Raw genomic sequence first — 19,294 nt, forward strand, 5'->3', positions numbered from 1 at the left:
TATTTCAAAGAAACAGACACGCATGCATTACTCCACCGATCCAGTTTCCACCCCAAACATACCTTTAGGGGGATCGTCAAATCACAACTCATCCGATTCTACAGATTATGCACTCAACAGCTGATTTCAATACAGCTACACCAACCATACTATTTGAGGCATTGAGGAGGAGGGGGTACTATCCAAAGCGGTCACTGAGATACATCAAAGCGGACACAATAGCAAGCGTCATCCAAAATCAATTGCCTCTTCCTCCTAACCTTAACCCAGGGGGCACTGTTCCTGACCTAACCCTAACCCCAACCCCAACCCTAACACAAGCACCTAACCATAACCCTAACCACATCCCTAACCCTAACCACAACCCTAACCCTAAACCACAACCCTAACCCTAACCACAACCCTAACCCTAACCATAACCCTAGACCCTAACCATAACCCTAACCATAACCCCTAACCATAACCCTAACCCATAACCACAACCCTAACCCTCACCACACCACCCTAACCCTAACCCTAACCATAACCCTAACCCTACCATAACCCTAACCATAACCCTAACCCTAACCACAACCTAACCCTAACCCCCAGACTTCCCCTAGAACCCCATTCCCACATTGGGACGGGGCCGGAACCCAAGAGGCTACCAATCATCAGCAACCTATTCACACATAAACCAACGTATACATTCAAGACTGAAAAGTGCATTTGTCTAACACACAACATGCCTTCCCCCCACTACACAACCATTCCGACCAATCTCAGCATACAGGAGGAATCCTAATCTGAAGGATCTCCTAGTCAATGCAACATTTTCAAACAGGCCCTCTCCCCCAGTACCCACTGAAAGCACCTACTACAGACAACTGACAAACATACACAACCCATACGCACACACCGGTAGCCAAATCACACAACTGATGAACATAAATAGCACCAACATAGTCTATGCAATCACCTGTGCATTATGCAAAAAAATCTATGTGGGGGAAACTGGATCGACAATTCTAACACGTCTCAAACAACATCTATATACAATCACCAAGAATAAACTGTCCACACATTTAGTTACACACTTCCAAACACACCATATTATACACCTCAATATCACTGGGCTAGAAACAGTCTCTACCTGGACCATAGCCCAGAGAAAGGCCGCTGAATCCAAGTGGATAGCCAACCTTAGATCTCTGGCTCCACTTGGATTAAATGGCAAACTATGAGTAGGGAAACCATTCATACATCTCACATATCCACAAACACAACCCTCCCAATAAACACCAGACTGGTAGCAATAACAGAGATCACAATAGGCCAGTGCAACACAGGGTAAAAAAAACCACCAAAAAACAGAATTTATCATAAACCTAACCTAGCCAGTGCCATTGTGCTCTCTCCTATCTGTTATCCCACCTGGAATTATGAAAATACTTGTATTTCTCATCATGCCCAATTTACCCACTGCACTGTAGGCAGTTTGTGAAGAGGTCTATAAAATTAACATTACCTCTGTGGGCTGAGGGTGTTTAGGAACATAACCACACTGATTGCAAGAACTGACCAGTTAGGATAATTGGGTTTTGATTGGTTTTTGTTCTTTTTGTTTGTCTCTCTGGTTTTAGACAGTAGACACACTTAACTTATCAAGCTATCTCCATTGAGTTAGACTATATGAGAGATGGGAATCCCTCTCATGGTTGACACCACTTAGTAGAAAGACCATGAGACACCACTCACATATATTTGCATAACCCCACCCATCATAGACAAGTATTCTCTTAAAGGTACACAAGTATACCCAGTGGTGAAAATGGTTTAACAACCAGTTAGAGAAAAACCAGACAAAATACCACACATATAGGATATACCAAGATATGGACCGTTTAGCTATAGAGATATGTGATGTCAGGATTAAACCGAGGTGGTGGTAGTAGTAGCTCATATCACAGTAGGAGGGTAGTAGCCTTCCATGATTTTATTACAGGGCCACTAAGATCCACTATTGTATATATATTTTTTTATTTTTTATTTTTTATTATTTACTACAATTTTCTTAAAGTACACACTGATGTATGTCTCCCCCGTTTTTTCCTCCCCCCTCTGTTCTATCTTTTTCATTTCTATATTTTCCCATTGTCCCAAGGTAGGCTACCTTGCGTTAAATCAGCAACCAATCAGTTGGTGACACATCTACTTTCACAGCTGACTTAGGTTAGTGTGGTGTATTAACCAATAGCTGCTACATAGGACTACTAATTGGAAGAACAACCCCCTTTTCCCCACCCCCCTTTTTTTTTTTTTTTTTTTTTCCCCCCCCCTTCTTCTAGGGTTTATATTCTGCTCCCAAACATAGCCACTCCTTAGCCTCTGAAGAAGCATTTATATGCGAAACGTCAGGCACTTTTTTCTTTCTACTTTCTTTATTTGATACAGCGAATTTATTAAAAACTGTTCTTAGATATACCTTTTAACAATAAAGCATAGTTTTAATCCAGTTATTGGGAGGACATAACAAATAACAAACAAACCCTAAACCAACAAAGAAAACATCCTAAGAAGATCCTCAGGAAATCAAGAAGACGACCACGGACACGAACTACCTGGGTCGCTCCCAGTGAACACACAACAAACGAGGAGGAATTAATAAAAACATTTTTAGGATGGTACCACCTTTTTTAAAGTGATATAACAAGTTGGTGGTTATCCCCACCTGAGGAACACTCCTTTCTCCAAAGACTCCGATCCAACTAAAGGGGGTAAGCACACCTGAAGTAGGTTTCTTGTATGTCAGTGAACATTAACTGGATTAAATATGCACAGTAATAGGTTCACTGTTTTAGATACCCTTCCAGAAGAGGGGGAGACTAACACTCACACCATAGAACATAACACAGCACTAAGCACAACACCTTCCATCCAACACATAACCAAGACTTATTTTAAACTGATACAAGCTACGCACCACAAACACATTATCCTACATGCACTGGAAACACAGACCTTTCCAGTGGGAATGATGAAACACGTAAGGAAATTGACAGATTTTATTAAACCATCCTCACCAAACATGTCTACAAAGCAGAAAGTGGCAGTAAACACGAACAATTGGATGTTGGAAAACATGCATATCTTGCTTGAACATTATGAGACCATACTGAACACTATGCTCCCTACAGGCTTTCCCTTCAACGATAGCGCCTTTCAGACAGCAGTTCGTTGGGCGGAACACAGGTACAAACACAGATTGCGAGATAGCACAGCCCCTACAGTGATAGCGCTCTTAAAGGGCCCAGTAGCTATAGGGGCTCCTCTTCCCACCTCAGCCATTTTACACCACTTCCCCACCCCAACGGGAGGTTTTCCTCCACGAGCTACTAAGTACCCTAGACCACCGACCCAGATGATAGGACACTCCAAACAAACCCGAATCGAAGAAATCCCATCACTGATGGCTGTCAGGTTGACCAAACCTGCAGCAGCCCAAACTACACAACAGAGTCCCAGATCTGGCCAAATTGGAAGAACCTCAAACATTGCCCCTAGACTGAGTAATGAGAAATGCGCTTCAGACACTGTGGCCCCCATTTGTCAGCCTGCCAAACAAAACCCTTCCACACACCACGCAGGAGAAAGGGATGGGGGAACACCGAACCTCATATTCCCTCAGCCCAGTCAAGTAATTACAACAACTCAGCACCTAGAAACAATTGCCCAGCCCAGTATATCACCCCGATCTGACACTTACCCATTTATGATTAATTTTGAGCTAATAGAAGAGGACTTCCCACCCCTACAATCTATCGTAGTTGAAAACTCACATACGACAACAAAACCAAAGACAGTTACAATTGAGGCCCAAGTGATCCACACACCTTGGAGCCAAGTGGCAACTCCAACCATCTCTCCACCCACCGTGGCAATAGGGACAGCACAACCACCCAATAAACCTAGATCCAGTAATGTGGCAGTGTACTCTGACTTGAATATCTCAGGCCCACCCAGCCCAGACACTAACATCTCTACTTCTGTTTTCACAGAGACCCAAGCAAACATACCCATAAACCCCACTGAGGTGAGGAATAAGGAGAAAGGGGCTAAGGGTGATAAAAATATGATGATCGGACAGACCAAAGGGAAGTTCAATCCCAGTAATGTCCCGGCTGAACCCTCCCCAACACCTAATTCCCCATACACCAGACCCCCCTCTCTACCCACCCCACCTAGTATGTCTCCAAACAATGGGCTCCCCAAAGAGCCCAGGGTGAGATTGGAACTCAACTTCCCCTCTGAAACATCTCCAATACTTTTCTCTCCACAGATTGGAAACATGGTACCCACCCCACCTATCTTGGGTATTGGGAAAAAGATTGGCCAAGAACCCAGTGTAAGACTCTCTCCCCTGCCTATACCGAGACACTCCACCCCAACATCTCCACCATCTCCCCGATTATTGTACCGACCAACCAGACATAATTTGAGCACCAGAAAGACATATGATTGGCATATAACTTCACATAAACCGGTCATCGTTATAGGAGATTCTAACCTTAGTAGAATTCCACCACACCCTTATAAAGATATTCAGATAGATAGTTACCCAGGAGCACAATTTCATCACATTACTGGGGTCTTGGCAAAGTCAATCCCAAACCCCAATACTAAGGTGGTTGTGCTGTCACTAGGGATAAATAACAAAGACCAGGAAAGGAAATCAACACCCATAAGCCAACTACAGATACTCCACAATAAAGCCACAGTCATGTACCCAAATGCCACCATTTACTGGCCAATCATCAACTTCTCACCCAACCTCACACGTCAACAGAAGGACATGCTGAAACATATCAACACATACATCACTACACATTACAATGCCCTACTGGAAATAGACCATTCAGAATTCATCACTGAAAATCATGACTACATACATTGGACACCAGCTACAGCAGCTAAAATACTGAAACATTGGGCAACTCAGCTAAAGTGGTAGAGGAGGGTAAGCGCATAGGACAGTCCCTCCACCAATACACTAATATTATGAATCTCTCCACGGTATTTGTTCTGTCCCCTTCTGAGACTCGGCTGCTGGAGAGGGGACTAACCTTTGTCCCGACACCGATGCGGTCGGATTATGGGGACCTGCAAAGGGACATCCATAGATTCCATAGAAACCTCAAGTTATTAGACCATTTTGACTATACTACTGATTTTATTACCCAACCATTCACTGAAAGATCTAAATGGGAACCCTCACTAAAGAAACTATCACAACCAATTAGAAAACTTATTAAAACTAATACACAGATTATTAGAGATTTACATAGCTCTACCATTACAACTCCACATAACATTACACAAGACGAAAGACTAGCTATAACCCAGCTAAGACAAAACAAACATATAACAATTAAACCAGCAGACAAAGGCTCCAAGATAGTGATAATGGATAATCAGCAATATCTCTTGGAAGCCAATCGCCAACTTTCCAATACACAACACTACACTTCCATTCCCACTTCCACACAGATGGAGACACAGACACTAGTGAGACAGATTATAGCGGACCTTTATAAAAATAAATTCATCTCACATAGACAGAAAGTATACTTAGATGGACCTGATATACCAAGACAGAGACTCTTTTACCTTTTACCAAAAATTCACAAAACACCAGAGACGTGGACTGTCCCTTTTCGGGTCCCTATGGGAAGACCCATTGTCTCTGATTGTGGTAGTGAGTCATCTCCAGCAGCTGAATTCATAGATCATTTTCTCAACCCCATCTCACAAAAACATGCCAGCTATATTAAGGACACATATCATTTCATAGACACACTTCGTACAATCCCGGTTCCAGCACAGGCATACCTGTTCACCATGGACATAGACTCTCTTTACACGAACATAGACATCCCCTCAGGGATCGCAGCAGTGGAAGCAGCACTCCGAAGATATCCAGATAGACAGAGACCAGACAAACACATCTTACAGTTACTTGAACTGGGGCTGAAAAACAATGATTTTACATTTAATAACCAATACTATCTTCAGATTCATGGGACAGCAATGGGCAAAAAGTTCGCTCCAGCATACGCAAACATATACATGGCGGACTGGGAGACTACAGCTTTGGAAAAATGCCCACTGCTTCCCTTGGTCTACAAACGCTACCTGGATGATATCTTCGGGGTGTGGCAACATAATCTACAGGACTTCACCACATTCATAGACATCTTGAACAATCATCATCCCACCATTACAGTTAAATATATCATACACCCACATAGAATACATTTTTTAGACACCACTGTTTTCTTTCCAGACACTGAAGCAACCATAGTTTACCTACACACTAAAGTTTATTTCAAAGAAACAGACACGCATGCATTACTCCACCGATCCAGTTTCCACCCCAAACATACCTTTAGGGGGATCGTCAAATCACAACTCATCCGATTCTACAGATTATGCACTCAACAGACTGATTTCAATACAGCTACACACATACTATTTGAGGCATTGAGGAGGAGGGGGTACTCCAAGCGGTCACTGAGATACATCAAAGCGGACACAATAGCAAGCGTCATCCAAAATCAATTGCCTCTTCCTCCTAACCTTAACCCAGGGGGCACTGTTCCTGACACTAACCCTAACCCCAACCCCAACCCTAACCACAACCCTAACCATAACCCTAACCACAACCCTAACCCTAACCACAACCCTAACCCTAACCACAACCCTAACCCTAACCACAACCCTAACCCTAACCATAACCCTAACCCTAACCATAACCCTAACCATAACCCTAACCATAACCCTAACCCTAACCACAACCCTAACCCTAACCACAACCCTAACCCTAACCCTAACCATAACCCTAACCCTAACCATAACCCTAACCATAACCCTAACCCTAACCACAACCCTAACCCTAACCCCCAGACTTCCCCTAGAAACCCCATTCCCACATTGGGGACGGGGCCGGAACCCAAGAGGCTACCAATCATCAGCACCTATTCACACATAAACCAACGTATACATTCAAGACTGAAAAGTGCATTTTCTAACACACAACAGGCCTTCCCCCCACTACAACCATTCCGACCAATCTCAGCATACAGGAGGAATCCTAATCTGAAGGATCTCCTAGTCAATGCAACATTTTCAAACAGGCCCTCTCCCCCAGTACCCACTGAAAGCACCTACTACAGACAACTGACAAACATACACAACCCATACGCACACACCGGTAGCCAAATCACACAACTGATGAACATAAATAGCACCAACATAGTCTATGCAATCACCTGTGCATTATGCAAAAAAATCTATGTGGGGGAAACTGGATCGACAATTCTAACACGTCTCAAACAACATCTATATACAATCACCAAGAATAAACTGTCCACACATTTAGTTACACACTTCCAAACACACCATATTATACACCTCAATATCACTGGGCTAGAAACAGTCTCTACCTGGACCATAGCCCAGAGAAAGGCCGCTGAATCCAAGTGGATAGCCAACCTTAGATCTCTGGCTCCACTTGGATTAAATGGCAAACTATGAGTAGGGAAACCATTCATACATCTCACATATCCACAAACACAACCCTCCCAATAAACACCAGACTGGTAGCAATAACAGAGATCACAATAGGCCAGTGCAACACAGGGTAAAAAAAACCACCAAAAAACAGAATTTATCATAAACCTAACCTAGCCAGTGCCATTGTGCTCTCTCCTATCTGTTATCCCACCTGGAATTATGAAAATACTTGTATTTCTCATCATGCCCAATTTACCCACTGCACTGTAGGCAGTTTGTGAAGAGGTCTATAAAATTAACATTACCTCTGTGGGCTGAGGGTGTTTAGGAACATAACCACACTGATTGCAAGAACTGACCAGTTAGGATAATTGGGTTTTGATTGGTTTTTGTTCTTTTTGTTTGTCTCTCTGGTTTTAGACAGTAGACACACTTAACTTATCAAGCTATCTCCATTGAGTTAGACTATATGAGAGATGGGAATCCCTCTCATGGTTGACACCACTTAGTAGAAAGACCATGAGACACCACTCACATATATTTGCATAACCCCACCCATCATAGACAAGTATTCTCTTAAAGGTACACAAGTATACCCAGTGGTGAAAATGGTTTAACAACCAGTTAGAGAAAAACCAGACAAAATACCACACATATAGGATATACCAAGATATGGACCGTTTAGCTATAGAGATATGTGATGTCAGGATTAAACCGAGGTGGTGGTAGTAGTAGCTCATATCACAGTAGGAGGGTAGTAGCCTTCCATGATTTTATTACAGGGCCACTAAGATCCACTATTGTATATATATTTTTTTATTTTTTATTTTTTATTATTTACTACAATTTTCTTAAAGTACACACTGATGTATGTCTCCCCCGTTTTTCCTCCCCCCTCTGTTCTATCTTTTTCATTTCTATATTTTCCCATTGTCCCAAGGTAGGCTACCTTGCGTTAAATCAGCAACCAATCAGTTGGTGACACATCTACTTTCACAGCTGACTTAGGTTAGTGTGGTGTATTAACCAATAGCTGCTACATAGGACTACTAATTGGAAGAACAACCCCCTTTTCCCCACCCCCCTTTTTTTTTTTTTTTTTTCCCCCCCCTTCTTCTAGGGTTTATATTCTGCTCCCAAACATAGCCACTCCTTAGCCTCTGAAGAAGCATTTATATGCGAAACGTCAGGCACTTTTTTCTTTCTACTTTCTTTATTTGATACAGCGAATTTATTAAAAACTGTTCTTAGATATACCTTTTAACAATAAAGCATAGTTTTAATCCAGTTATTGGGAGGACATAACAAATAACAAACAAACCCTAAACCAACAAAGAAAACATCCTAAGAAGATCCTCAGGAAATCAAGAAGACGACCACGGACACGAACTACCTGGGTCGCTCCCAGTGAACACACAACAAACGAGGAGGAATTAATAAAAACATTTTTAGGATGGTACCACCTTTTTTAAAGTGATATAACAAGTTGGTGGTTATCCCCACCTGAGGAACACTCCTTTCTCCAAAGACTCCGATCCAACTAAAGGGGGTAAGCACACCTGAAGTAGGTTTCTTGTATGTCAGTGAACATTAACTGGATTAAATATGCACAGTAATAGGTTCACTGTTTTAGATACCCTTCCAGAAGAGGGGGAGACTAACACTCACACCATAGAACATAACACAGCACTAAGCACAACACCTTCCATCCAACACATAACCAAGACTTATTTTAAACTGATACAAGCTACGCACCACAAACACATTATCCTACATGCACTGGAAACACAGACCTTTCCAGTGGGAATGATGAAACACGTAAGGAAATTGACAGATTTTATTAAACCATCCTCACCAAACATGTCTACAAAGCAGAAAGTGGCAGTAAACACGAACAATTGGATGTTGGAAAACATGCATATCTTGCTTGAACATTATGAGACCATACTGAACACTATGCTCCCTACAGGCTTTCCCTTCAACGATAGCGCCTTTCAGACAGCAGTTCGTTGGGCGGAACACAGGTACAAACACAGATTGCGAGATAGCACAGCCCCTACAGTGATAGCGCTCTTAAAGGGCCCAGTAGCTATAGGGGCTCCTCTTCCCACCTCAGCCATTTTACACCACTTCCCCACCCCAACGGGAGGTTTTCCTCCACGAGCTACTAAGTACCCTAGACCACCGACCCAGATGATAGGACACTCCAAACAAACCCGAATCGAAGAAATCCCATCACTGATGGCTGTCAGGTTGACCAAACCTGCAGCAGCCCAAACTACACAACAGAGTCCCAGATCTGGCCAAATTGGAAGAACCTCAAACATTGCCCCTAGACTGAGTAATGAGAAATGCGCTTCAGACACTGTGGCCCCCATTTGTCAGCCTGCCAAACAAAACCCTTCCACACACCACGCAGGAGAAAGGGATGGGGGAACACCGAACCTCATATTCCCTCAGCCCAGTCAAGTAATTACAACAACTCAGCACCTAGAAACAATTGCCCAGCCCAGTATATCACCCCGATCTGACACTTACCCATTTATGATTAATTTTGAGCTAATAGAAGAGGACTTCCCACCCCTACAATCTATCGTAGTTGAAAACTCACATACGACAACAAAACCAAAGACAGTTACAATTGAGGCCCAAGTGATCCACACACCTTGGAGCCAAGTGGCAACTCCAACCATCTCTCCACCCACCGTGGCAATAGGGACAGCACAACCACCCAATAAACCTAGATCCAGTAATGTGGCAGTGTACTCTGACTTGAATATCTCAGGCCCACCCAGCCCAGACACTAACATCTCTACTTCTGTTTTCACAGAGACCCAAGCAAACATACCCATAAACCCCACTGAGGTGAGGAATAAGGAGAAAGGGGCTAAGGGTGATAAAAATATGATGATCGGACAGACCAAAGGGAAGTTCAATCCCAGTAATGTCCCGGCTGAACCCTCCCCAACACCTAATTCCCCATACACCAGACCCCCCTCTCTACCCACCCCACCTAGTATGTCTCCAAACAATGGGCTCCCCAAAGAGCCCAGGGTGAGATTGGAACTCAACTTCCCCTCTGAAACATCTCCAATACTTTTCTCTCCACAGATTGGAAACATGGTACCCACCCCACCTATCTTGGGTATTGGGAAAAAGATTGGCCAAGAACCCAGTGTAAGACTCTCTCCCCTGCCTATACCGAGACACTCCACCCCAACATCTCCACCATCTCCCCGATTATTGTACCGACCAACCAGACATAATTTGAGCACCAGAAAGACATATGATTGGCATATAACTTCACATAAACCGGTCATCGTTATAGGAGATTCTAACCTTAGTAGAATTCCACCACACCCTTATAAAGATATTCAGATAGATAGTTACCCAGGAGCACAATTTCATCACATTACTGGGGTCTTGGCAAAGTCAATCCCAAACCCCAATACTAAGGTGGTTGTGCTGTCACTAGGGATAAATAACAAAGACCAGGAAAGGAAATCAACACCCATAAGCCAACTACAGATACTCCACAATAAAGCCACAGTCATGTACCCAAATGCCACCATTTACTGGCCAATCATCAACTTCTCACCCAACCTCACACGTCAACAGAAGGACATGCTGAAACATATCAACACATACATCACTACACATTACAATGCCCTACTGGAAATAGACCATTCAGAATTCATCACTGAAAATCATGACTACATACATTGGACACCAGCTACAGCAGCTAAAATACTGAAACATTGGGCAACTCAGCTAAAGTGGTAGAGGAGGGTAAGCGCATAGGACAGTCCCTCCACCAATACACTAATATTATGAATCTCTCCACGGTATTTGTTCTGTCCCCTTCTGAGACTCGGCTGCTGGAGAGGGGACTAACCTTTGTCCCGACACCGATGCGGTCGGATTATGGGGACCTGCAAAGGGACATCCATAGATTCCATAGAAACCTCAAGTTATTAGACCATTTTGACTATACTACTGATTTTATTACCCAACCATTCACTGAAAGATCTAAATGGGAACCCTCACTAAAGAAACTATCACAACCAATTAGAAAACTTATTAAAACTAATACACAGATTATTAGAGATTTACATAGCTCTACCATTACAACTCCACATAACATTACACAAGACGAAAGACTAGCTATAACCCAGCTAAGACAAAACAAACATATAACAATTAAACCAGCAGACAAAGGCTCCAAGATAGTGATAATGGATAATCAGCAATATCTCTTGGAAGCCAATCGCCAACTTTCCAATACACAACACTACACTTCCATTCCCACTTCCACACAGATGGAGACACAGACACTAGTGAGACAGATTATAGCGGACCTTTATAAAAATAAATTCATCTCACATAGACAGAAAGTATACTTAGATGGACCTGATATACCAAGACAGAGACTCTTTTACCTTTTACCAAAAATTCACAAAACACCAGAGACGTGGACTGTCCCTTTTCGGGTCCCTATGGGAAGACCCATTGTCTCTGATTGTGGTAGTGAGTCATCTCCAGCAGCTGAATTCATAGATCATTTTCTCAACCCCATCTCACAAAAACATGCCAGCTATATTAAGGACACATATCATTTCATAGACACACTTCGTACAATCCCGGTTCCAGCACAGGCATACCTGTTCACCATGGACATAGACTCTCTTTACACGAACATAGACATCCCCTCAGGGATCGCAGCAGTGGAAGCAGCACTCCGAAGATATCCAGATAGACAGAGACCAGACAAACACATCTTACAGTTACTTGAACTGGGGCTGAAAAACAATGATTTTACATTTAATAACCAATACTATCTTCAGATTCATGGGACAGCAATGGGCAAAAAGTTCGCTCCAGCATACGCAAACATATACATGGCGGACTGGGAGACTACAGCTTTGGAAAAATGCCCACTGCTTCCCTTGGTCTACAAACGCTACCTGGATGATATCTTCGGGGTGTGGCAACATAATCTACAGGACTTCACCACATTCATAGACATCTTGAACAATCATCATCCCACCATTACAGTTAAATATATCATACACCCACATAGAATACATTTTTTAGACACCACTGTTTTCTTTCCAGACACTGAAGCAACCATAGTTTACCTACACACTAAAGTTTATTTCAAAGAAACAGACACGCATGCATTACTCCACCGATCCAGTTTCCACCCCAAACATACCTTTAGGGGGATCGTCAAATCACAACTCATCCGATTCTACAGATTATGCACTCAACAGACTGATTTCAATACAGCTACACACATACTATTTGAGGCATTGAGGAGGAGGGGGTACTCCAAGCGGTCACTGAGATACATCAAAGCGGACACAATAGCAAGCGTCATCCAAAATCAATTGCCTCTTCCTCCTAACCTTAACCCAGGGGGCACTGTTCCTGACACTAACCCTAACCCCAACCCCAACCCTAACCACAACCCTAACCATAACCCTAACCACAACCCTAACCCTAACCACAACCCTAACCCTAACCACAACCCTAACCCTAACCACAACCCTAACCCTAACCATAACCCTAACCCTAACCATAACCCTAACCATAACCCTAACCATAACCCTAACCCTAACCACAACCCTAACCCTAACCACAACCCTAACCCTAACCCTAACCATAACCCTAACCCTAACCATAACCCTAACCATAACCCTAACCCTAACCACAACCCTAACCCTAACCCCCAGACTTCCCCTAGAAACCCCATTCCCACATTGGGGACGGGGCCGGAACCCAAGAGGCTACCAATCATCAGCACCTATTCACACATAAACCAACGTATACATTCAAGACTGAAAAGTGCATTTTCTAACACACAACAGGCCTTCCCCCCACTACAACCATTCCGACCAATCTCAGCATACAGGAGGAATCCTAATCTGAAGGATCTCCTAGTCAATGCAACATTTTCAAACAGGCCCTCTCCCCCAGTACCCACTGAAAGCACCTACTACAGACAACTGACAAACATACACAACCCATACGCACACACCGGTAGCCAAATCACACAACTGATGAACATAAATAGCACCAACATAGTCTATGCAATCACCTGTGCATTATGCAAAAAAATCTATGTGGGGGAAACTGGATCGACAATTCTAACACGTCTCAAACAACATCTATATACAATCACCAAGAATAAACTGTCCACACATTTAGTTACACACTTCCAAACACACCATATTATACACCTCAATATCACTGGGCTAGAAACAGTCTCTACCTGGACCATAGCCCAGAGAAAGGCCGCTGAATCCAAGTGGATAGCCAACCTTAGATCTCTGGCTCCACTTGGATTAAATGGCAAACTATGAGTAGGGAAACCATTCATACATCTCACATATCCACAAACACAACCCTCCCAATAAACACCAGACTGGTAGCAATAACAGAGATCACAATAGGCCAGTGCAACGCAACCAGGGTAAAAAAAACCACCAAAAAAACAGAATTTATCATAAACCTAACCCTAACCCTAACCCTAACCCTAACCCTAGCTGACTTAGGTTAGTGTGGTGTATTAACCAATAGCTGCTACATAGGACTACTAATTGGAAGAACAACCCCCTTTTCCCCACCCCCCTTTTTTTTTTTTTTTTTTTCCCACCCCCTCTTCTAGGGTTTATATTCTGCTCCCAAACATAGCCACTCCTTAGCCTCTGAAGAAGCATTTATATGCGAAACGTCAGGCACTTTTTTCTTTCTACTTTCTTTATTGATACAGCGACTTTATTAAAAACTGTTCTTAGATATACCTTTTAACAATAAAGCATAGTTTTAATCCAGTTATTGGGAGGACATAACCAAATAACAAACAAAACCCTAAACCAACAAAGAAAACATCCTAAGAAGATCTCAGGAAATCCAAGAAGACGACCACGGACACGAACTACCTGGGTCGCTCCAGTGAACACCAACAAAACGAGGAGGAATTAATAAAAACATTTTAGGATGGTACCACCGTTTTTACAGTGATATAACAAGTTGGTGGTTATCCTAACCCTAACCCTAACCCTAACCCTAACCCTAACCCTAACCCTAACCCTAACCCTAACCCTAACCCTAACCCTAACCCTGGGAAGTTCAATCCCAGTAATGTCCCGGCTGAACCCTCCCCAACACCTAATTCCCCATACACCAGACCCCCCTCTCTACCCACCCCACCTAGTATGTCTCCAAACAATGGGCTCCCCAAAGAGCCCAGGGTGAGATTGGAACTCAACTTCCCCTCTGAAACATCTCCAATACTTTTCTCTCCACAGATTGGAAACATGGTACCCACCCCACCTATCTTGGGTATTGGGAAAAAGATTGGCCAAGAACCCAGTGTAAGACTCTCTCCCCTGCCTATACCGAGACACTCCACCCCAACATCTCCACCATCTCCCCGATTATTGTACCGACCAACCAGACATAATTTGAGCACCAGAAAGACATATGATTGGCATATAACTTCACATAAACCGGTCATCGTTATAGGAGATTCTAACCTTAGTAGAATTCCACCACACCCTTATAAAGATATTCAGATAGATAGTTACCCAGGAGCACAATTTCATCACATTACTGGGGTCTTGGCAAAGTCAATCCCAAACCCCAATACTAAGGTGGTTGTGCTGTCACTAGGGATAAATAACAAAGACCAGGAAAGGAAATCAACACCCATAAGCCAACTACAGATACTCCACAATAAAGCCACAGTCATGTACCCAAATGCCACCATTTACTGGCCAATCATCAACTTCTCACCCAACCTCACACGTCAACAGAAGGACATGCTGAAACATATCAACACATACATCACTACACATTACAATGCCCTACTGGAAATAGACCATTCAGAATTCATCACTGAAAATCATGACTACATACATTGGACACCAGCTACAGCAGCTAAAATACTGAAACATTGGGCAACTCAGCTAAAGTGGTAGAGGAGGGTAAGCGCATAGGACAGTCCCTCCACCAATACAGTAATATTATGAATCTCTCCACGGTATTTGTTCTGTCCCCTTCTGAGACTCGGCTGCTGGAGAGGGGACTAACCTTTGTCCCGACACCGATGCGGTCGGATTATGGGGACCTGCAAAGGGACATCCATAGATTCCATAGAAACCTCAAGTTATTAGACCATTTTGACTATACTACTGATTTTATTACCCAACCATTCACTGAAAGATCTAAATGGGAACCCTCACTAAAGAAACTATCACAACCAATTAGAAAACTTATTAAAACTAATACACAGATTATTAGAGATTTACATAGCTCTACCATTACAACTTCACATAACATTACACAAGACGAAAGACTAGCTATAACCCAGCTAAGACAAAACAAACATATAACAATTAAACCAGCAGACAAAGGCTCCAAGATAGTGATAATGGATAATCAGCAATATCTCTTGGAAGCCAATCGCCAACTTTCCAATACACAACACTACACTTCCATTCCCACTTCCACACAGATGGAGACACAGACACTAGTGAGACAGATTATAGCGGACCTTTATAAAAATAAATTCATCTCACATAGACAGAAAGTATACTTAGATGGACCTGATATACCAAGACAGAGACTCTTTTACCTTTTACCAAAAATTCACAAAACACCAGAGACGTGGACTGTCCCTTTTCGGGTCCCTATGGGAAGACCCATCGTCTCTGATTGTGGTAGTGAGTCATCTCCAGCAGCTGAATTCATAGATCATTTTCTCAACCCCATCTCACAAAAACATGCCAGCTATATTAAGGACACATATCATTTCATAGACACACTTCGTACAATCCCGGTTCCAGCACAGGCATACCTGTTCACCATGGATATAGACTCTCTTTACACGAACATAGACATCCCCTCAGGGATGGCAGCAGTGGAAGCAGCACTCCGAAGATATCCAGATAGACAGAGACCAGACAAACACATCTTACAGTTACTTGAACTGGGGCTGAAAAACAATGATTTTACATTTAATAACCAATACTATCTTCAGATTCATGGGACAGCAATGGGCAAAAAGTTCGCTCCAGCATACGCAAACATATACATGGCGGACTGGGAGACTACAGCTTTGGAAAAATGCCCACTGCTTCCCTTGGTCTACAAACGCTACCTGGATGATATCTTCGGGGTGTGGCAACATAATCTACAGGACTTCACCACATTCATAGACATCTTGAACAATCATCATCCCACCATTACAGTTAAATATATCATACACCCACATAGAATACATTTTTTAGACACCACTGTTTTCTTTCCAGACACTGAAGCAACCATAGTTTACCTACACACTAAAGTTTATTTCAAAGAAACAGACACGCATGCATTACTCCACCGATCCAGTTTCCACCCCAAACATACCTTTAGGGGGATCGTCAAATCACAACTCATCCGATTCTACAGATTATGCACTCAACAGACTGATTTCAATACAGCTACACACATACTATTTGAGGCATTGAGGAGGAGGGGGTACTCCAAGCGGTCACTGAGATACATCAAAGCGGACACAATAGCAAGCGTCATCCAAAATCAATTGCCTCTTCCTCCTAACCTTAACCCAGGGGGCACTGTTCCTGACACTAACCCTAACCCCAACCCTAACCACAACCCTAACCATAACCCTAACCATAACCCTAACCATAACCCTAACCCTAACCACAACCCTAACCCTAACCATAACCCTAACCCTAACCATAACCCTAACCCTAACCATAACCCTAACCATAACCCTAACCCTAACCACAACCCTAACCCTAACCCTAACCCTAACCACAACCCTAACCCTAACCCTAACCCTAACCCTAACCACAACCCTAACCCTAACCCCCAGACTTCCCCTAGAAACCCCATTCCCACATTGGGGACGGGGCCGGAACCCAAGAGGCTACCAATCATCAGCACCTATTCACACATAAACCAACGTATACATTCAAGACTGAAAAGTGCATTTTCTAACACACAACAGGCCTTCCCCCCACTACAACCATTCCGACCAATCTCAGCATACAGGAGGAATCCTAATCTGAAGGATCTCCTAGTCAATGCAACATTTTCAAACAGGCCCTCTCCCCCAGTACCCACTGAAAGCACCTACTACAGACAACTGACAAACATACACAACCCATACGCACACACCGGTAGCCAAATCACACAACTGATGAACATAAATAGCACCAACATAGTCTATGCAATCACCTGTGCATTATGCAAAAAAATCTATGTGGGGGAAACTGGATCGACAATTCTAACACGTCTCAAACAACATCTATATACAATCACCAAGAATAAACTGTCCACACATTTAGTTACACACTTCCAAACACACCATATTATACACCTCAATATCACTGGGCTAGAAACAGTCTCTACCTGGACCATAGCCCAGAGAAAGGCCGCTGAATCCAAGTGGATAGCCAACCTTAGATCTCTGGCTCCACTTGGATTAAATGGCAAACTATGAGTAGGGAAACCATTCATACATCTCACATATCCACAAACACAACCCTCCCAATAAACACCAGACTGGTAGCAATAACAGAGATCACAATAGGCCAGTGCAACACAGGGTAAAAAAACCACCAAAAAACAGAATTTATCATAAACCTAACCCTAACCCTAACCCTAACCCTAACCCTAACCCTAACCCTAACCCTAACCCTAACCCTAACCCTAACCCTAACCCTAACCCTAACCCTAACCCTAACCCTAACCCTAACCCTAACCCTAACCCTAACCCTAACCCTAACCCTAACCCTAACCCTAACCCTAACCCTAACCCTAACCCTAACCCTAACCCTAACCCTAACCCTAACCCTAACCCTAACCCTAACCCTAACCCTAACCCTAACCCTAACCCTAACCCTAACCCTAACCCTAACCCTAACCCTAACCCTAACCCTAACCCTAACCCTAACCCTAACCCTAACCCTAACCCTAACCCTAACCCTAACCCCTAACCCCTAACCCTAACCCTAACCCTAACCCTAACCCTAACCCCTAACCCTAACCCTAACCCTAACCCTAACCCTAACCCTATGGACCTTGTTTTTGAAAAACTGTTTATTTCTGTATTTCATGATTGCAACTTGCTGAAAAGTGTCAACAGTGTTCCTTTCATCGAGTTTAAACAGTACAGCAAAATGGTAATTAACAGAGTGACCTTGTTTTTGAAAAACTGTTTATTTCTGTATTACATGATTGCAACTTGCTGAAAAGTGTCAACAGTGTTCCTATCATCCTGAATAAGCAGTACAGCAAAAACGGTACTTACAGAGTGCATCAAACATGATTTAGGCCTTGTTTGGGAAAAACTATTTATTTCTGTATTTCATGATTGCAACTTGCTGAAAAGTGTCAACAATGTTCCTTTCATCGAATTTAAACAGTACAGCAAAATGGTAATTAACAGAGTGACCTTGTTTTTGAAAAACTGTTTATTTCTGTATTACATGATTGCAACTTGCTGAAAAGTGTCAACAATGCTCCTTTCATCGAGATTAAACAGTACAGCAAAATGGTACTGACAGAGTGACTCAAACATGACTTTGGACCTTGTTTTTGAAAAACGGTTTATTTCTGTATTACATGATTGCAACTTGCTGAAAAGTGTCAACAGTGTTCCTTTCATCGAGTTTAAACAGTACAGCAAAATGGTAATTAACAGAGTGACCTAGTTTTTGAAAAA

At 42.9% G+C, this 19,294-nt stretch overlaps 1 protein-coding gene across 1 annotated transcript; it reads left to right on the forward strand.

Annotated features, from left to right (window-relative positions):
- Positions 1-2,328: 2,328 nt before the first annotated feature.
- LOC115180912 (uncharacterized) lies at positions 2,329-15,568 on the forward strand. Its single transcript, XM_029743070.1, has 2 exons — positions 2,329-4,138; positions 14,685-15,568. The coding sequence occupies exons 1-2, from the start codon at positions 2,813-2,815 to the stop codon at positions 15,534-15,536; spliced, it is 2,178 nt and encodes a 725-aa protein (XP_029598930.1). The 5' UTR covers positions 2,329-2,812; the 3' UTR covers positions 15,537-15,568.
- Positions 15,569-19,294: the final 3,726 nt, after the last annotated feature.

This window comes from Salmo trutta, unplaced genomic scaffold, assembly GCF_901001165.1.
Source record: "Salmo trutta unplaced genomic scaffold, fSalTru1.1, whole genome shotgun sequence".
In the NCBI taxonomy this organism is placed as follows: Eukaryota; Metazoa; Chordata; class Actinopteri; order Salmoniformes; family Salmonidae; genus Salmo; species Salmo trutta.

Excerpts from the sequence above, each read along its gene's own strand:
- LOC115180912 (XM_029743070.1), top strand. The coding sequence starts at position 2,813 with ATGCACAGTAATAGGTTCACTGTTTTAGATACCCTTCCAGAAGAGGGG. Across the intron at positions 4,139-14,684 it reads TCGGACAGACCAAAGGGAAG|TTCAATCCCAGTAATGTCCC; the intron begins TTCAATCCCAGT and ends AACCCTGGGAAG.